A 21649-nucleotide genomic window follows, 5' to 3' on the forward strand; every position below is an offset into this window, starting at 1 on the left:
GGTCATAAAAAAAAGGGGGTAAAAATGCACTGGCAGCAGAAATGGTTGTGATTAAAGTGTGTACGAGGAGGAAAAGAAAGGAAGGAAGATAGGAGGTCAATCTTTAGTGTACATGGAGACGTCGGGTTCAGAGGTCAAGCTGCTAAAGCGAAGCCTTCATTAACGCAGTGTTTTTATTTTTATCTTGTGGTCTCCCTGTAATTATTTCACTGTGACATCCTAAATTTGCCCACTACACCATCAGTGCCTCTCACCCCCATCACGGTTTGTGGGAGCTTGGCCAAGACCAACCTCCTGCACACACAGCCCATAATTCTTTGCAACACCCCCTGAGGAGAACAGACGATGGAGTAGATGGCAACATGTGGGGTGACCACCGGTGGGCTCTCCACACGGCATCTGGAGATACACTCTCCCTATTCCAACAGGACAGCAGGTGAATGAAGGCTATCAATAACATAAGAGTGCAAGCTGTCCACAGATGCCAAGGTTGAACAAAAGGACTTCTCACCTCCACATTTCTCTGTTTAAAAGATCAGTGGGAGATGAAACAGAACCGGAAATGTACAAAGCAAAGGCTTCTGTCTCTGGAGGATACTGCAGTTGCTCCACAGATGGTGGAGGCTAACACACACTGAAGAGCCATAATAGCCACACAGCGGGAGGGTTAAACAAGCGTGAGCGTGTAGGAGGTCAGCTCTGTGCTGGATGGTGTGATTCTCATTGTTCTTCTCTCCGTGTCATGAAGCCAGTGAGCTAAACCTTAGTCACCGATCAGCTGCGTCTCTGCCCTTTCAGAACAACTCTCCACCATCTCAAGGTTGAATGAAGTTGCCTTAAAAACACATTAGCTGAAGCAATAAGCGGCCACACATTGTGTCACAACAGAAAAAAGAAAGACAGGCAGCCTCAATTAGTTCCTCATTAGTGAAGGGAGGCCGCTCGACTCTCAAGTGGCACAGGCTCCAATTCTGTTCATTAAAGGCAATCAATGCATCAATCAAAGGTTTGTCTGTTCTCATCTACTCACACGTCACCGTTTCTATTCTCTTCTATATTGAATGTCCAGAGTGAATCACTGCATGTTTGTTCTCTGGGTCATAACAGTCTTAGTTTTGCTCTTAAACGAGTTTTAGATTCAAGATTGAAAGAACTTCTTTAACCCTTGAGGGAAATTGGTTTGTCTTGTTACAGCTGCTCACAGCTTAGAAAGAAAAAACCACACCAACAAATAAAAGCTGAATAAACTGAAGGTGTAGCAGAGAGGTGTGTAGTGTGGTCGATGGCCAGCCTCCATGTGGGAAACTGGGGAGCGAATCCCCGCTGTGGCTACCTCCAGTAGGGGTCCTTATAAAAGACCTCCTTACGCTCCTCCTCCTTGTACCTTGTATCTCACTCGTAAATGTAAATAATTTATTTTCTTAATTTGAAACTGCTTTAATTTGTGAAACATCCCGTGTCTGTTCGTGTAAAATGTCCTTGTAAAAGTTATTATTGGCTTGGATTAGTAGTTCTAGTCTATTTTCCTAAAATAGACAGTGAATTAATTTAATTTACTGAGGACATTTTCATAAAAGACAAAGAAATAGCTCTTAGAGATAAAGTGAAGCACCTAAACTGTCCCTTTCAGGTCAACCTGTAATAGTTCTGAATCTGAACCTGAACTCGTTCCTGCTTGCTAGTGTAGATGTTTTAGTATATGTTGAATTAAAACCACAGTCGATGTTTGTGCTCACACCTTCTGCTCCAGATCAGTAGATGTGATTCAATTGAGCGCTGGATGTTGGATAAAGTGGGATTAAAATGCAGAAATTATTGGATGACACAGAACGATACAGAAACAAAGAGGGCAAGGTGGACAATAAAGAGATGGAGGTGTAATGAATGAGTCATGTGATGAAGGAGATTAAAGAAAAGGAAGACGAGGAGGTGAGATGAAGGGGAGGAAAGTGGAAAGGTGGGATGCAGAACAAGTAGCTTGATGAAAAGGTGAGAGGTGAGCAGATTAATGGCAGGTGGCGAAATGAGTCAGTGATAGACGCTGAATGAAGGGAAGGAGGAGAAACAACTGATGTGGAAGGAGGGAAAGAAGAATGGGACGAGGGGGAGGAGGAGGAGGAGGGTGTGCCACAATTGGCCTGACAGTGGGACATGAGATGGTGCTGTTGCTGGGTGGAACATGTGTGTTAGGAGGTGGGGGGAGGATTAAGGGGTGGAGGTCTCCTACTGTATCATCCTGACTGTACAGCACCGGACTAATGCTTTTATCCAAAGGGGGCAGTAAGATGCTGCACTAGAGTGCACGTACTACAACGTGAGCACTATTCTAGTCTGAAGACATGATTTAGCTCTGTGCACATGTAAAGACAGACTTTAAAGTATTTATACAGCAGAGCTCACTAAAGCAGACGTACTGCACCTCACACAGCAGCAGCAGTTTACGTTCTGATTAACGTCCAGAGAAACATAAAAAAAGAAAATTAAAACAGTAACTCTGTAATTCAAATGTTAAGGCTGTGATTTGTCTGAGACGCTCGGATAGAAAGAAAAATACGGTGATCCTGAAGTAGAAACACTCATTAATGAAGTCAGTGCATTTCAAATAATTTACTAAGGCTGCAATTAAACTTCAGACACAGAGAATTTTCCATGCAAAACGGATCCTTGCTAATTGTGTGAACTTCTGTAAATCCGGTGACATTTATCTCTGCCCATTAGAATGCATTTGAAATGAGGCTTAATAAACGTGTCCCCGAGTGCCGAATCTGTCAGAGGGTCAGAGCTAATTACAAGTGTGCAATTTTCTTCCAATGTATCATGAGATTTCATGCATTATTGCAATGCTGCAGAATGTAATGATGTTCACAGCAGACAGCTGCACAGATGACTCCTGTGGTTTTCTGGCAACACTCACACAGAAGCTGTGTGTGATGATTATTATATTGATCGTTCTTTTTGGATTAGTCGATGAATTGTTATGCCTATAAAATGTCCAGAACAGTTTTCTGATCTTCACATTTCTTGCTTCATATTCACTTTACAACAATATGTGCTCACAATTGAGGAACAAGAAGCAGCTTAAACAATTTATTAAGACTGATTATTAATTTAGTTTCAAATGACTAATTAACCGAGCTTTACGTTTAGCCGTCTGCTACAGAGGTTTGTGCTAGCGTCTTTGCTCGTGCTACAAAACAAAAACACAGTAGATAGGGTCAACCCCTCTGTCACACACTGGACCTGTGTTTGCATGAGACAGAAAGATGCAGGGACTCACTGCAGTGGAAAAGTAGGTCACACCAGCTCTCACATTTATTTCATTCATACAGAACCTCTGACACGTGCTGGACATTTTCACACTCTAAGTATTATCTCTAATGTGCACTTACCCCTTCAGAACACAAACACTTCCTCGCAGTCACACACACACACACACACTTTGGCCTGGCCTCTTGCCATCTATCACTACACCCAGCCCGCCTCCCCCCCCAGGCTGCAGCACAGAGCCAATGAGACGAGCAGGGCTCCCCACTGGCCCACATAACAATGACTGAGTGTGTATGAGTCTCTTCTGTATTAAGAGAATTTGCGAACTTGCATGCAATTCGCTTTTCTAAATTGGAAGTTATATAACAACTATGCAGACAGATTATCCTTGAAGAACCTTTGGTGACTAATCGCAAGGCTGCACAAGTTTTGCACCAAGAAAGTAGCTAATGTTTGTAGTAGTGCCAGTACTTTAGGATTTAATACTGTATTAAACTATATTGTTTTAATAACTTACTTGTTTAAGTCAATATGTTAAAAGACGCCAAAGTGGTCGAATTTTAGATGCAAATAAACAAGAAAAAGTTTTAAAATTTTCCATAAATCAGGAGCTTTGTGATTTAAAAATGAGCAAATATAACAGATGTTTTGGTGCGGACACACTGTGATAACAAAAAAACATAGCAGGCTGATTTTCTGCCACAATTGCACCTTTTCTTTCAGTCAAATGTTTTTATAGTCTTCATCTCACATTTTTGTCTTTTCTATAACCTGTGGTTTTCTTCACACGTCTCTGCGCCTCTGTCTGTGGTCTAGGACGAGATGTGCCGTTACTATCTTCAGCCGGCTGGGTTATTAATGGACGGCATACGTATCAGACAAACATGGATCCAACGGTTGCCATGGGAACTGCAGCCGCAGCGCCCCAGAAAGGAGGGAGAAAGGATACGGGAGGAGGAGAAGTGGAATGTGAAGTGAAAAACAAGAGGGGGAGGGAGGAGCAGCAGCGGGACGGGTGATGGATGGAGGAAGAGGAGATAGAGACGGAGGGATGGAGGGAAAGAGGGAAAGAGGAGAAGAAAGAAGCCCACTTCTATCAGTGTGAACTATTTGATTCAGCAGAAAGGGGTGACCTTGGAGAGGAAGACAAAGGCAGGAAGCTCGGCTTTCTCTCTCTCTCTCATTCCCCTGCTCTGTTTTTCTTCTCTCTACCACCCTCCTTCTCACCTTCCCCTCATCTGACTTACAAATAATGTTGGTGTCATCTCCAGATGTGACACAGAATGCACTTTGACACGTCTATTAACGTTAATATTCATTCGTCTCTGCAGTCAGGGCACTGGATAGCTTCATTTACAGTATTTTAACATGTTTAACTTCACATTTTCACACAATCCCACGTCCTTGATCATTGTTGCAACGGTTGCAATTCCCTCCCTTTAATTCCTCCAACCTTTAGTGTCACAGCAGCCTCTGGCCTCATGTACCTTAACTAAAATATAACTAAAAATAAAAGATTTGTTTAAACACTGAGAAGGAAATGATGAACAAATCCCACTGACGCCAGCATGTCTGAGAATCTGATGACAACAGCTCACTGTTGCAGACTAATGTGATTCTCGATGTTACCTGAACCAAGAACACATAAGTAAATCAGATTTTACTTCAGCAGATCAATAAAACGCCTTCTCCACACCCAGTGCCCTCCACATATCCTTAAGACAGACGTGTACTGTCAGATAGTGAATCTGATCATCTTTCACCTCGTCTTTTCACTTGATCCTTGTTGCATCGTTTGCAGTAACCTCCCTTCCCTCCCTGTTTGCTCACTAGTCCTGACACACCCACACACTTTTGTTTCTCTATCCACTTTTTCTCCCCTCTTTGGTTCAGGATGTCAGGATTAGCAAATACAGTCAGAAGCAGACAGGGGGCGGCTAATTGATCAGGAAAGGGGGCAGGAGCAAGGGCAGAAACAGAATATGACCATGTCACTCAGAGAGATCAATGAAGAGCTGTGTAGTGCACGCTACTGCTGACTCATACTGTAGGAAGAGAGATGGGATGGGGGGTGAGGGGATGAGGAGAGGAAGAATGAGAACATGTGGGAGGTAACAGAGAAGGACAAAAGGTGGTGGTGGAGGTTAGAGGAGAATAACAACACAAAGCGGGGATGCTTGAAGACAAATACGAGGTCGGTACATCTGGAAACCTCTGTTACGGAGACAGATCTGGACAGTTTACAGTCGAGGAGCGTCAAAAGGCGGACGACAGAGATCCAAAAACAAAAATCCATGTAACAATCAAATGAAAAAAACAATAAATCAATAAATGATTAATTTTTTTTAGACTTTTTTTTTTTTACTTTTTACAGTTTTTAAAGACTAAAATTTCTCATCAACCGTTCAGCAGCTTTACGTGACATTTTGCACAGACATTTAAACCCAGCAGAGAGACAGAGATCCCCTGACTATTCCTCTAGCATCACCATGAAGTTGACATTTGTGAAATGCCTCGACCGGCTCACCTCCAGATTGCCTGTTCTGTGCGACCAATGCAAACACTGGAAGCTGAAATGTGCAACTGTACTAATACAGAGAAAATGAAGTCCCCTCTATTAGTCATTTTAAAACCACTAAAACCAGAACGCAGAGAACAGCTGCTGAGGGTTAATAAAGTTCCATCAATTACCTCCACCCCTCACTCCCATTACACCCCCACTACACATAATCGATCGCTGCACTGGGGTTTTCATTGGTCACTGTGGACACGGTCAGCAGCGGTAGCTTGGTGGAGCTAAAACCAACTGTTGCTACTGAAACAATCCACAGGGAATGAGCCGTTTGACCGTAAACACACGTAAGAAGCAAGAATGTGTTTGCATGATTCTTTGATAGAGAAATCTTTAAGCTGCACTTTGCCACCTGTGAGAACTGAGGATGTGGATGAATAATTCAACACTAAGCTATTTTTACATTCAGATCTCAGTGGGAAAGGTGTGAAGCAGACAGAGTGTGTGATGCAGCGCTGACTGAGAAATAAACGTACAGAAATGTCGGGAAAGAACATGACAAGAAGTGAAATGTGTTCAGACTGAAAAGTCACAAGACATTTACAAATACTGCAGTAAAACACTTTTTAAATGTGGCCGTCCTCTGAGGTTTACTCCACTGCAGCACTGTGGGGTTCAACATCCTAATGTGCTCAGTGGCACTGTAGTAGTTTAGATATTCATTTTTATACAAATTCTGCCTTTAGAGTCTGGCAGCCGTTTTTCCTGTGCCGTTTACCGTGAATGTCTCTTCAAATAAAGGCTCATCGACTTAAAGTCAATAAAAATCTGTAAAATCTGACCACTAATGTCTCAAAAACTAGTCCTCAACACATACTATCTTTGTACTATCACAGATTCTCTAACAGAAGAAACAACAGGTGGAAGGTAGCGTACTATCTCTACATGTTAGTGCTTTTATTTTGAAAAGTCTGATTCATTTTGCAGTGTTTATTGTGACATTATGTTGCTCCAAGTCACATAAAGTAAATGCAACAATTCAGAGCCTGTGGCAGTGTTGGCATCTAATAATAGAGCAGTGTGTGCAAGACTGTTGAATGCTCTAAGTACTAAAACTAAAAGATGCAGAGAACATGGGCACATGTCATAATTGATTAATGTCACATTCACCAAATTTCTGCTCTAAGTTATTAAATTAAAATCAAATCAGTTTTGCCTTAAAAAAAAAAAAAACAACACATCCTAAGCAAATGCAAATAAAGCAACAGTAAAAATAAATAAATAAAATGTGCATATTTCACATTAAAAGCCTACAAAGAAAGGGAGGGATTGATGCTTTTATTGTGAAACATCTGTGCAGGAATTGCTGAGTTTCAAAGTGCTGAGTGTTAGAAAAATTAATTGAGACAGAATCTCGGTGAAACACAGAGGTGATGATAGCACAGTTTGTTGTTGTACTAATGAAATGAAATGTTATTAAAACCATCACAGAGCCGTCTCATTTCAAAGTGAGGGCAGGTGCCGAGTGTTCACTGTGTGAGAATTTACAGAAATCAACATTAAAGTGTGGAACATGAAGTCAGGTCTTTTGGATTGCTTCTCATCGATTTTGCAGAGTTTATGTGTGACAGATACAGGGTGTCTACTGTTGGCTGGGAGTTCTGCAGTCACTGCTGCGTGGGGTGCATGTCAACACACACGAGGGAGAGACACAGAGAGAAAGTGGGGGTGGCTCCGTCTCATCTAAATATAGGCTTCAACAGCAGCACAGTGTTAAATATTTCATTACCTCCTCTCCAAAAATAAGGGAGGGAGACCGGGGAAGAAAAAGGGAAGAGGGATGAGGGAGTCCAGGGGTGCCGGGAGGGGTTCTAGAGAAACTGAAGTGAGTGCAGAGGGGGATGAATTCAAAAATAGGAAGCAGAAAGAAAGGCAAGAAAGGAAGGCTGGGGGGAGAACGGAGGCTGAAGGCATGGGAATTTAATCCCCTTCTTCATTTTGATGCAGAACGAGCATTTCTGAATTTTTCTAGACACATGGTGCGTCATGGCTGATAAGAGGGTTATCTTCTTATGTATGCGCCGCCGAAATCTCTGAATCACTTCATTCGGAGGCAACTTGGTGTAGTATTGATACGTTATGTCAAAATTCAAACCAGTTCAGTCCTCAGCGACAATCAATATTCAAGAACAGATTAATGCTGAAGCAGATTTAGAAACTGTCAGAAGCAAATCGCACCTCGTGGAAACTCAAGTATCCAGACGCCGGCATGACAAGAAGAGGGTTTAGTCCCGGCAGCGGTGTCATTCTGCTTTGGCCTCGCTGTCACTTTAAGGAGGATAAAGAGTTGCTTTGTTGCTGCTGTAAGCTGCCCTTCTCCCTGCCCGCTATTGTGCATATTGTGCACTGTGCAGCATGTTGAAGGAGAGATAAAGGTTAAAGCCACATGTACAGGGAGCTGCTGTAGTGGGACACTGCACTGCATGCACAGCATCAGACAGTACGGATACACAGACATGAGCACAGACACATGCAGACTTCCTCCCAGGAATTCCTTCTCATGCAGACACACAGAAATGCAGACAGACAAACGCACACAGGTTTTTTTTTTTTCCACATGCTGCCGTGCCCTTTGTTCTGTCAGAGTTTCACGGTGATGGATGAGTCGGCATGCGAAGCACACGGCGGGTCATTACGAGAGGCCCAGTGGAGGTTTTCCTCAGCCCCACACCTACAGAGAAATGGGCTCAACAATTCAACAAGATACCATCACAGAATGGCGATGATGGAGCACGTGCACACCTCCCTCAGATAAGCAGATGCAGGCACATCTGTCTCCATGCACAAATCCTGTCCCGCTCCCCCCTCTCTCTCTCTCTCTCTCTCTCTCTCTCACAATCATGCCATAGCACACACAAAGACAGACAAATCAATACATGTGCCAGACTGTTGTTCAGCAGTCATTCCAATGATCAGTGAAATGAGCGATGATATAAAATCAGCCTTCACCAAAACACCAACCGTACTGTAGGAGAAGTACAGAGTGATCAAATTAACTGGAAAGGCCACGCATCAGCGCAAATTACATCTTGTTTTTTACTCATTGATCGGATTTTCAGCAACGTTTCCACAGTTTAATGAGCGACTCTACTGTAAAACAAGCTTGATAATTTGATTTTGTTTTTCTATTTTGGCGTTGACTTTTCTACTGATGCACAGTGAGCAGTTTAAACCCTAAAGCACAAACTAAATGATGTTACTTTAAACATATTTCAATAAATGAATTATTTCTAACCCATATTACACAGTAAGGTTAAGTTATATACATATACATATTTCATCAACCACTATAACTTACTGTAGTCAGAGAATCTAGTCAAATCCATCCATTAATTAATTTCAACTCACAATATTTCATTAGACAAAAGGTCTAAACAAAACCCCCCATGAGCCACGAGACCAGTCAGCAACAGAACATGCTAACAATAACTATGGCTAATTAATTTTTGGAGTCCTGCTGGGTTTCATGACAAATCCAGTCAACTTAGTCAAATAAAGTGCACTTGAATTAAAAAGCGACAAAAAGTCCAATTAGTGCAGAAACCTTTTGACTAAGCAGGAAATAAAAGAAGCAAACGAGTTTTGTTATCTTCTTATTTAGGTAGTTTCACTGTTAAATAAAGTGTGTACCTCAGCTGAACTGAACTGAACTCAGATCAGCTCTTATTCAAGTTTCAGGGCTTTGTTCATCTTTTATCTTGTATTGATCAGCAGAACAAAACATTATTCTCATCACCACTCTCTAATATCTTAGTATCTGTGTTGTTTCAGAAAAGAATGTGAAAGGAGAAGCGAGTGCAGGCTTCAAGGATTTAACCTGAGCGCGTCGTCTATATCTGTGTTTTTCTCCGCGTTGGAGGTTGGAGACTGAATTAATGTTCACAGCATCCCATCCCCAGGAAAAGCGCTGAGCTCAGATTAAGTGAGCATTAGGGTTCGAGTGAGGATAGCTGTGACTGTGCGCCGTGTAATCCTGCAGCCACAAGACGCATCAGTCCACACCGCACATCTGGACCAACAGTACATGACGTGGCAGAGGTAGAGTCAGAGAGGGTTATTTCAACGTCCCTGTCATTTACCCACTGTTACCGTCATCCTGTCAGAGCAGGTTGTTCTGCAGTTCTGCTGGGAATGACTCGGTTTAAGTGGGGACAGTGTGCTGATTAACTGACACCCACAGGTCAGTGTTTTCAAACATTTTGAGACAACAACTCATGAGAATATCATCACAGGAAAATCAGTAATTCAGCTCCTACCACCACTTACATTCTGAAGTGGCTAAGCAGGGTGCCAACCAGCTCTCCGATGCGGCTCTCGTTGGCAGGCACCATACCCTGCAGGCACACCACGAGATCCCTACTATCCTTGGTGTGGAACACAACCAGCTGGTCCTTCCCCGGGGACACGCTCACTCCGGTCACCTGGGACATACAGAGAGAGGAAGAACACATCCAATTAAACAGAAATAAATATGTACATAAAGCCTGCAGAGAAACTCAAGCACGAATGGGACTCCACTGGAGTTTCTGCATCACGCTACGTTGGTCTCTGCAACCACCTGAAGCAAAGGCAAGACAGCGGAGGAATCCGACATCCCTGCTGCCTACATTACCTAGAGTGCAATTCACCCGCTGACCGTTTGGTTGGGGATTAAGGTGTGTTATAACCTGCAGCAGAGATTTGGAGCAAGCTACAGAGGCCTGGTTAGCTGTTACTACTACTTCTACTTTCTAACTTTCATTTTCAAAACTGCAGCATCACCAACAAACAACTGACTCAGTCTTATCTGAGGATATTTATCAGACCTCACAGTCATTGGAGCCACAGAAACCTTTTACGGTTGCATAAACTGATGCAAAATATAGTTCCAATTAGCATTTCAACTTGTATGAATGCAATGTCAGACATTCCTCTTGTTGTAACATATCGAATATTTAAGGTAATTGACCACTGATACTCTCTTCTGAGAGAAAACAGGCACTGTGACAGCGCGTACCCTTGCCCTACTGTCTCATTACCTTTATATGCATCTTGTTTTTGTCTATTACTTTATCTTTTATTGTGAAGACGATCTACAAAGGTAATAATTATACAAATATTCAGTGATGGTGTTTGGATGGTGTCTAGTAGTTTGTGGGATTTCTCCCACTTAAGAGTAAAATCAGCGCTTGGAGCTCGGTGTGAGGATTTATTGATCAGCATCCCAAAGGACCAATCAAATGTACCTGAACCAGATACCAAAAGAGGGTGGTAGGGCTAAAAGGGAAATCCCAGTTTTACAGTTCAATCGTTTAGCTTCACAGGTCTTCAAAGAAGACAGAACAGGAAGAAACCAATATTTTCTCAAGAGCCAGAGGAGGAAGAGGAGCTCTGCCTCGTCTCATTAACTCCCCCTTCATTCCTTTTCTTCTATCCCCGTTTTCTTTTATACGTGCTCTAATCGCTCATCTAGCCTTCATCGGTGTCCTTCACCGTTCTCTCCCTGAGGTTTTTAGCCATTTATTTCCTCTTTTAATTTATCGCTCCTCGCTCAGCTCAGGAAACAGCCACAGGGCAGCCAGTCAGGTGCTGTAAGTACCACAGGCTCGTCAGAGTGCGATGCCGAGACACGTTCTCCATCAGAGGACGGCAGACAGAGACAGGTTGTTACCGGCAGCAGAGATAACAGCCAACTTATTTATCTCAAATGTGAAACAAACACTTCATGTAATCCTCATGAACTATAGCCTTAAGCCATGCCTCTGTGTAGAGATCCACTCGCACTTAATTACATTTACATTTATATTAAAGGCTTAATTGATTGGAACCACAACCATGTTTCTAATGAATCGGCTAATGATACTTTCTGATTCGTTTCCTTGTCTCATTTTTTATTTTTTATCTTAATTCACCAAATCACTTTTAAAATGAAATCTGTCCCAGACATTTATCTGCCCACTCATCTGTACTATTGTTCATCTGTCACACACCAGTCGGATGATGACGATGATGATAGGCCAACATTTAAAGATGGCCAGACACTGGATATTTCTAATGAAAGTTTTGGTTTCAATCTGCATCTGACAATATGAACCCACTTTAAAAGCTCCTTAGTAATACTTTATGGTGCAATAGACGAATTACAACTGTCCTGTTTCAAGAGATGTTAGAAAGAAAGGGTACTGTCCTATTGGACACGAGAAGGTAGCGACACATTTCACTGTTTTCTGAATCAGGGAGACTATTTGTTTGTTCACGTCTTGTCATTTATAAATGTTCCCTAACAGTAACACCAGTGGGTGTAATTTGGTGAAAGCACCTCTGAGGAAACTTCTGCAGCACACGGTGTTCACGTTGGGAACATGCAGACAGGACCACGATGCTTAATGTCAATTGCTCTCCTGTCTGTTCCACTCTGCTGTGTGGTTCTCATAAGGACATTTGAACAGCAGGTTCTCCCTGTGTATTCCTATGGGAGCAACTTATTGGTTATATAACACTTCCCAACAGCCCTGTAAAGACAGAAGAGGGGACAAAAAGCAGCAAGAACAAAGAGGTGGGGGCTCTGTGATTAAATAAATCCCATATAATGAGCTTAGCTGTGCAGCCATGCAACTTGAGGCTGTGAGAGCACCAGTGTTTACAGAGCATCCTCTGCAAGATATATTAGTCTGTTGACACACTTCTAATTTATGCTTCAACAACATCTCACCTTGATCTCGTGTACACTTTGAGAGCTACTTACATTAAGTGGCCACTTTTCGTTCAGAGCTTTACAGACTTAGAGGAAGGTTAGAAGAAGATGGCACAGAGGCACATGTACATTATTCATTTCATTGTATAAGCACAGCCTATATGGTCACTTAGCAGCAGTGGTGGGAGGATGGGAAATAATAAAAAGACTGAAGTAAATGATCAACGGCTGAATATAAAAATAAGACGATAAGTAACCACGGGAACGAGAGCCGCAGAGATCACAAATAATCAGCACTGATAAAAAAAAAAAAAAAGGTGCACATACAGGAGACCGGTTTGTGCACATGCCTAAACGATACCAGACATCAGCTGATCCGCCTTAACCCCCCCCCCCCCCCCCCCCCCAAACACACACACACACACTGGTATCCATGACAACACTGTCTCCTGGGAAGTTGGCATGACAACAATGGGAAGAGAGAGGCAGCCGTGGAGAAAGCGAGAGGGGAAAGACAGTACTAAGATAGGGTGAGGGGTGAGGTGGGGATGTGTGGAAGAGAAGACGGCATCATGACTCTAACAGAACGGCTATTTCACCATTACTTTAACAGTGTTTGTTTTATTTGATAAGAAATACAGGATTATAGTCGCACTTTTGCAGCACAGACATTAATTGTAGAATAAATCCTTTGGCAGACGCTTGTTGGCTCCTCACTGTAGAACCAGTCATGCATCAGTTCAGTCATTTCCCTGTGCCGCCCTGCAGGACAGCAGTAAATACACAGCATAGGGAGCCAAGGGGATGCTGTGGCATTAGCCTATCAGTGCTAATCAACGGAGAGCTAACTGCTTTCCCCTCTGTTTGACCTTCTCCAATCGATAGCTGAACGTCACACTGCATCTCTGGTACGTCCACTTCCTTTCCCACCATTCTTTCTACACTTATTCAGACCTGTCTTTGCATATTTACACCCTGACCAAATGCAAGTTGGTGTTACGGATGCAGGTCAATAGTTAGAATTAGTCGTGTTATTGTGATGATAAAGATGAGTGTACTTCACTACAGATTAACTACAGCAGCTAAAACATATTGTGGAGCGATCACTTTCTTGTCATGTGTTAACATCACATCTAACTCCTAATAAATCAACAAACGCTATGTGTATCGGGCTTTTATGGGAAATTAAACAATATATTCTAAGGTTACATCTTCTGTACTACAATATGACAAGAAAATACTTTAGCTAACATACAAAAAATAATAAACGACACCATTATCTTATAAAAGTTGAAACGTTATGTACAGAAATATTCTTTCAAGTGTTGTACCTTCATGGACTGTAGCTGTTTTTATCCTTCATAATGTCTTTGTTACGAAGCGTATGTGAAGCTCTGTGTTTACTGCTTTACTCTTGTTGTGTCACTATTGATGTGTGAAAACTGCAAACCATACTGTGTGTCCCCCTGTCGTCTTACAACACTGATGGCTCCCCATATGCCTCGTGCACGGGACTGAGCTTCATCTATCAACTCATGGTGTGTGTGTGTGTCTTTCTCTGAATGAACAATAACTAAAAGTCTCCTTAACTCATGCTGCTCTCTCTCTCTGACACCATCTGTCCCCATTCCACTTCCAGATGCAGCAGTACAGGCTTTGGGTGTCCATCTCCAGGCTGTCTAATTCTCTCTTGTCACTTTGTCAGATTGAACACCGGGGCGTCTCGTCACAGTTGTCACCGAGCACCGATCTCATATCTCACTCATTTCGCCAGACGGCGGGGCGTATCCGCCTCAGAGATGTCTGTATCGCACCTTTACTTCCTGTCTCATTTCTGCATCTCCTCTAAGGTCAGTGGTGCCGTAAAATACGAAAACAGGAGAGACGGTTAGATCCGAAATAACATTAGAGTATTGACAGATTGTTGACATGTCGCTCATTCATACACACTTTAGTTATAATCTGAGATTATTTGAATACCGAGTCTTATTTAAGAATTTACTGTATGAAGCCAGTTAGCTTAGCTTAGCCAAAAGATGCAGTTTACTGTCTGAAACTCACTCACAAGCATCTCTAAAGATCCCTGATACCTGTTTGTTTTATCTGTTCCATGAACTAAGTGGATTACATTTGGATCAGATGATATAGGACAAATAAATTAGAAATTTTACCTGAAACGCAACCGATTTTTGTCTGTTTATGATACACACTAACACACTAACACACAAGCAAACGGCATAAAGCCCAGACACACACACCCCAACACACAAACACACAAGCAAACACACAGACACACACACCCCAACACACAAACACACAGAGGGCACATTTGCCATGGAAACAGCCTCATGTGCTGTGTGCATGTAGCAGCGTTAATGCACCTATCACAGCGTGAAGATGAATTAAAAGCAGCCAATTGTGGAGCCCAACGGTATTTTTGCATATTGACATGTTGCTGCTTGATAACAGGCTTCTGGGAAATCAAAGATCATACTCTCACCTATAGCACTGATTCCTGAACCTGGCTGCTTTTTATTTTTGTCCCAGAACACAAAGAATAAAAAAACATGTGTCTGAGTGCTGAGTATGAAACTTCTCATGTGGGGTGGAACAAATCATATTTTCATTCGTAATTAATCTGTTATTATTCATCAGTTCGTTTGGTTTACTCGTTTAGCTTGACCAATGGTTAGATAACGCAAAAACATTCAACTACAAATGATATAAAGCTGCAAAAATGAGCGAATCGTCACATCTGAGCAGCTACAATCAGCCAATATTTGCCTGTTTTGCATTAGAAGATCTCTGTTAGTATGTAACCTGTGTGACAGCTGTGCCTGTTAAGCTACCCTCTGTTTACCACTCTGTCTTTGGCTGTTAACAGAATAGTGTTGTCATACGTTATAGAGGGGGATGCTCTTCATGGGTTTGTACTGCCTCAGGGGGTCCATCTTGTACAGGTGGCGGTCAGTGATGAGCACCGCCCGGTTCTCTGCCTTGTTGAAATGGTTGATCTGGAAAAAACAAAGCTGCTCATTAGTCACCCCACAGGATACGGTAAGTGCACACAAACACAGTCACAGCCAAACAGCCTGCAGGGGGATGTGGTGCAAACCAGAAACAGTTGGGTTTATTTGTGTGTACACGTTGTGACTGTGTGTCCGTGCAGTTAGTGGTGAACATGAAATCTGAAAACCTTCTACCTTGCGCACGTTGCAGGAGAACAGAACTCTCATGAATTTGTCTTTTCGCTGCAGCTCGCTGGAGACGAGTGTGAATGATGCAGCTGTGTCGGTGCTGTCTCGCTTCTGAGAGACATAAAGAAGAAAGAAGAGGTGTTAAATTAAACATTCATCAGCGCATAAACACAATTCATCCATTTTTATTGCAGTTTCCAATGACTAAAACTCTCTAAATCCAATATAATTAACAGAGAATAGTCACAGCAGCCACTGACGTCTAACTCTGTTTCACACCAACAATAGACAATAGACCACAGTGGAGTCTGTAATATATGACTAGTCACACTGTTCAGTAATTACAAGTAGTTATTAGAACAATAGAAGTACCAGAGTAAAAATAGATTAGATTTTATTTTAACTATATTATAACCTCTCTTCACCCTTCTCAGTAGAAGAAGCCATTTTACTTCACTCCACCCTCATCCCACCTACTCACCAGATAGTTTCCTTCCCAGGCCCTTTGTAGCCCCAGGTCGGCCCTCTGGCCCTTCAAGGCCTCCAGGCAGGCTACCTTAGCCCTCACCTGCAGTGCCTCCTCTGGAGAGAGGCCTTTGATTAGTGTCCATGCCCACCACCTGGAGGTAAGAACAACCAAACAAAGAGATAAAGAGAGAACTACTGTAAGAGCACAGGGAGATCAACTTTCTCCATCGAGGATGCTGCACAAGGCCTTGATAGCTTGGTACGTTGGGGGTGTAGCAGGACTGGAGTAGGGCCCCAGCTGTACTGTACTTATTGGCCTTTCACTCACACATTCTGACAGGCAACAACATTCTGCAGGAAGGCTATTGTCTCACTGTGCACAGCTTCAAATAGAAAGAGAAGCAAACAGACGCTGGGATGAAAGGAAGTGATGCGCCTTTGATGGAGGAAGAAAAAAAAAAAAAAATCAATGTCCAGTGTGAGCCCAAGGCGGAAGGAAACATGCGAATGTTGCTTCAAACGGACTCATCTGGATGTAAAATAACACTCGAGGCCGTGCGTCGTCTCCTGTGGTGGAGTCAGATCCACTTGTAGTTCAGCCAATTTAAGAAAGCGATTTTCTATAAAAGACTGCAATTTAAAAACATGTTATTTGACAAAGGTTCGTCCTCTGTCTCAGTGTTGAGTGATGTACAGCGCTGAAAACTTACCCACTTAGCAGCTTGACAACATTAATCTGAATCTTGAAGTAGTATCTGAAGACACTAAAATGCTGATATCTTGTCTGCGTACCTGTTGTAGATGCTCCTTAGTGCCTCTTCAAACTTGCGCAGGACTTTGGGAGGTGTTGGCCACTTCACATGTCTGCCGTAATCCTTCATCGACTTCACATTTTTGAAGCGGCGGTGGACCTCGCGGAAGTAGGACTTCACTTTGTAGCGCCTGTAGGCCTGAAGGATGACGAGAGCTGCTCGCATCCGCCGGTATCGCATCCTGGCTATGGTTCCTCTCCAAACCTGTAGAGGTTGAAAACAGAATTTTAAATGCAAGTAACTGTAAATACTGAAGCCTGAGCCCTGCAGACATTTAGACCCGGCCAAACTCAAGTCTTGGGTCATATCTACTGTAGTTAAGTGTTAACTAAGTGGGTTCATAAATACCTCTGCTTACAATCACTTATAAAACAAACTTTACAGTATGTATAAAATGTGGAGTGCCCTTTAAACAAAGAGGGGCTAGGCTGAACTGCTTTATTTAGACTGAATTTATTTAGTAGAATATTGACCGACCAACTTTAGACTTTATGCATTGGCGCTAAAAGGCTATAAACAGGCATTAAAAACAACTGGAGCTATTTTTTGCATAAATTTACAAAGAAAATAAAGAAACAGTTTTGTTCTAACTTGTCAGAAAATATTTCATTAGAGTTTTGTATGTGCTTTAAATGTTTGAACGTGGATTCAGACTGAAATAAAGACCCTAAGACCCCTGCCTGTAGCCAAACATAGGTTGAGTAGCTATCAGACCCTCTAAAACATGAATAATAGATGTAAGTGGGACCTCAGGGACCCCTAACTCCTGATCCGCACTCACTAAAATCACCACCATATGCTCCCCTCTTACGTTATACTCTCTCTCTCTCTCCTACTCACACCGCCTCTCAATTATTTACATTATTTACACATTTATTTGACCACACTGTAGCTGCACTATTGGAAATAATCAGCAATAAAATGCATTTGCTGTCACGTCTAATAGTCACAAATTAAAGGCAACACTGGAGACGGCACTGGAGGCTCATTTCTGGATATCATCTAACTGTAAAGCTCAGTAATCATGGAGATCATGAATATTTAATCTTGTAAAGTGTGTGGGGGGCCGACGGCAAAAAGGATTTCTTATATTTGAATATTAAAACTGTGGGGGAGGCAGTTTTCATCTGATCAGACAAGGGGTCTAATCAGAGGCAGAGAAGAGGACAAATCATGCACCAGTAGAATATGAGAGCAGATTAATCCACGTGATTCCACATGAAAACCTTTAAACTGTGTTAACTTCAAATATAAGTCTTTACATTGTTTTATAATGTGAGACTTCACTCTGTAATGAAAGACGGTGGTGCCTCCATAGGAGAGCTGTAATTAAATGATCTAGTTGAAAGCATCGACTTGTCCACAGCATTGCTGCTGAACTGGAAACGGCATGGCCTTCAGAAGAAGCTGAATCACAGCGAGATCAATGAAAGAAGGTCAGTCAGCCATCTACTGATCAAGGCTGCCTGCTCACACTGTCTTTCTCAGAAAAGGAAGGTTTAATTTGGCTCTTTTAAGCCCCAACGTTTATGTAATCATGTGTTAAGTCCAGTAAGCTGAGATCAGGCCTGATGAGGCCATAAAGTTGATGATTCTGTCCCAGATTGGTCAACTGATGCAAACGACTGCTTGCATGCATAAAATCAAAAGTGCTGGACCGATTAGTGAGTATGTAACTCGTGTGAGAGTTCATATGGATGTTTTTAAGAATAATCAAAGGATTACATCGTCCTTTATCTGTTTAGAAATGACGCACACGTCTAAAGCTAAATAAACAATTTAAAAATTGATTTGATATCCTGAAACATTCATGGTCGTCCAGCTGAACGGTTAGTTCTTCACCAAGAAAGAAAAAAGAAGCACAGACCAAAGCTGCGTCGCTCTAACTCAAACACTACTTCTCAGAGAAAACTGAGGTTGACAAACTCATGGTTCTTTTCCTCTACACTGCATTGTCTCCAATACATAATGGATGAGAGCGAGAGAAGAGCAGCTACTGTACATATTCATCACTAATCGACCTCTGTCATGAGTCTCTCTTTCCCGCACATGGGAGGAATGAATGAGTTTTATCATCTGGCCTGACTGCAGGTTAAGAGTCACTTTCGTTTAAATTCGGGCTGTATTAGAGCGCTACAGGAAACAACAAAGCAAAAAGCTAATATCCATATGCTGCACGTATCAGCAACTGCTTTATCCAAAGCTACACGGTAAACAACAGGAGTTGAAGGGGCGACAACAATGAATCAGATCTCAGCAGACATAAACTGTCTCCACCGTCTTCGGAGCCTCATTAAGGTGTGTGACAGGTGGAAAAAGGAGCAAGAGGTTGGAATTACGACGGAGCCATCCAGCCACCCACACGGACCCAAACACACAGCATAAACACATTTTCTGCCTCCCGAACAGCGAAGCAGACTGTGCTGCGATGACGCCGGTGAGCTGATGAAGATGACACTCAGGGGACTGTGGATAAATCAAGCCAATAACAAGGCCCCTGACGGTCTGCGCCCTCACTACCCGGGTAAATAAAGCCATCTGATCACCCTTTTAGAGACTCTGCCATCACGGAGGCTGCCCTCACCACGCTCCAGAGCCATGGATTTACGAGCTCATCAAAGCCAGATTGCGGATCTTTCATTGCAACAAAGCGGGACAGATTGCTGGGGTGTTATTTGGGAGGTTGGCTAGTCTGAAATGCACACTGGGTAAAAGCATTCACAAATCAAAAGTGCCAGGGCAACTGGTGAGCTGGAAGGTGTCGTTTGAGATGTTGAGCTGAGCAGAACACGGACGGGACCCATTACCAGCTACTGAATGTCTTCAATCTGCAAGTTTTTAGAACTGCAGCTCCAATAAAAAGGCCATTAACTGAGCTGCACGGCCAAACGACTTAAACCAAAAATCAAAACAACCGCTTTCTTTTGTCCCTTAGAAGGAGAAAAAGAGACGTAACCAAATTCTGACATGGAAAGTCAGACAGGCCGGTCTGCACCATTGACACACTTGACTGCAGTCGTCTGCTGAATGGCCGAGTTTCCACATCCTCTGGGGATATTGAGCTGGCTTTCCAGTGACATGCTCGACACACACCCCCACACACACGTGGTGAGTGGAGGGAGGCAGAATCAAGAGAGTGTGACACAGTTTAGTGAGGCTGCAACGTGCTCTGACCACAGGCTGTCGCAGGGAGACGGTGGACGAACGCTCGGGCCAGAAGTCATTATCATAAATCAATGAAGAGCACAAGTGAGCAGCAGCACACACAGCGGTAACATCAACACTGTAATGATCCTGATTCCTCATTCCTTCAATCAGGACTCCTACTACAAAGACGTTTTACATTTTTTTTCTCCCTCTGGGCTTTAATGACATGAAACAAGCATGTTTTCAGGACTGAGGATGAAATTGAACCACTCTGAATGGCCATCCATCAATTAGATGAGACTGAGCGAAATAGATTACAGGACTGTTGGTAATAGTCAGCAGTGTAGGCTTAGAATAACATGCAGGAGTCAGTCAGGTGTGGAGACGATGATTAGAGCAACACACAAAGCACATTTCCTTTATCGAGAATCCAGCTGCATGATTTTTACAAAAGAGTCAAACTGGTCTGCTTTGATCTGCTACAGCGTTTTCGTGGAGGTGATAGCTTTGGATAATAACTAAAGCACGCTGCAGGTTCAGAAGGGATCATAGGATTATGGAGGAAACGGATCACGTCTCTGCTTGGTGTGAAGAGGAGACAGATCGTTTCTGGACAGTTAAGCAGAGAAGAGGAACGTTTCTAGACTTGCTGTAAGCAGTCAGCTGTTCACCTGAAGGCTGCACGAGCGACCCACAGATTACTCCCCTGTCAAATTCTTCCAAAACAAGACCTAAGTCATTACTGAAGAATTTATCGCCTCAAGACACGAGTTACCCACCAGGAAACAATAAAGAAGAATAAAATAGGTCTCTTTACCCATTCCAGACCTTTTCATTTAGCCCCTACCCACAGAAGCCCCCTGTGGTCCTGCTATGAAAGCCGACTACCTAAGACTCAACACTCACCACGTCTGATAAACCCACTGCTGCACAGACACTATGTAAAGCTTTGGAAAGCAATTAAGGCTGTGACTCAGAATACACCAGGGGGGTGTCGCTCTTCTCGTCATTGTTGCTGCTCTGACAAGCGCCAACAGATCCTGTGATGTGGATGGCTGCATTTGAATTTATGAAATATTAATTTAAATGTTGAGTGATGGTGGCCCATGCATAATTTATAACATCTGTATTTATTGTGGATTTTATTCTAGCTGCCATTTTTTAAATCTCTAGTGTTGATGCACAGTTACAACCAGAATGAAGGAGGGAGCGAAGGATGGAGAGAACAGCAGGATTAAATGCCTGCATCCTTTCCTCCACCTTCCACCTCCTCGAAGGACGAGAGCTTCTGGTTATTTAAAGAGAAAACACGATGCTGTCCCAGTTTGGACCGGCAGTGCCACAGTGAGGCGTCACTCCTTCCTCTTGTGGAAGTGTGTTGATTCACAGATTGTGTATTTTTGCTATTTGATGGAGCAAACTAGGTAGTATTATTATAACTCAAATGGAGGGACTAGAAGTGTGTCTGAGCTTTAGTGTGACAGTCCTGGCACCGTGGCCCCGGCTGGCATAA

General features: G+C 42.9%; 1 protein-coding gene across 1 annotated transcript in view; it reads right to left on the reverse strand.

Moving 5' to 3' along the window:
* Positions 1 to 21649, reverse strand: part of myo1d (myosin 1D) — a 60938-nt gene that overhangs the window by 6954 nt on the left and 32335 nt on the right. Inside the window, exons 17-21 of the mRNA XM_026350728.1 lie at positions 16970 to 17193; positions 16191 to 16329; positions 15716 to 15820; positions 15413 to 15526; positions 10106 to 10260 (exon numbers count right to left, since the gene is read on the reverse strand). Of these exons, the coding sequence (XP_026206513.1) occupies positions 10106 to 10260; positions 15413 to 15526; positions 15716 to 15820; positions 16191 to 16329; positions 16970 to 17193 (737 nt within the window). The remainder of the gene's footprint in view (positions 1 to 10105; positions 10261 to 15412; positions 15527 to 15715; positions 15821 to 16190; positions 16330 to 16969; positions 17194 to 21649) is intronic.

Source organism: Anabas testudineus, chromosome 19 (genome assembly GCF_900324465.2).
Source record: "Anabas testudineus chromosome 19, fAnaTes1.2, whole genome shotgun sequence".
NCBI classification, from domain to species: Eukaryota; Metazoa; Chordata; class Actinopteri; order Anabantiformes; family Anabantidae; genus Anabas; species Anabas testudineus.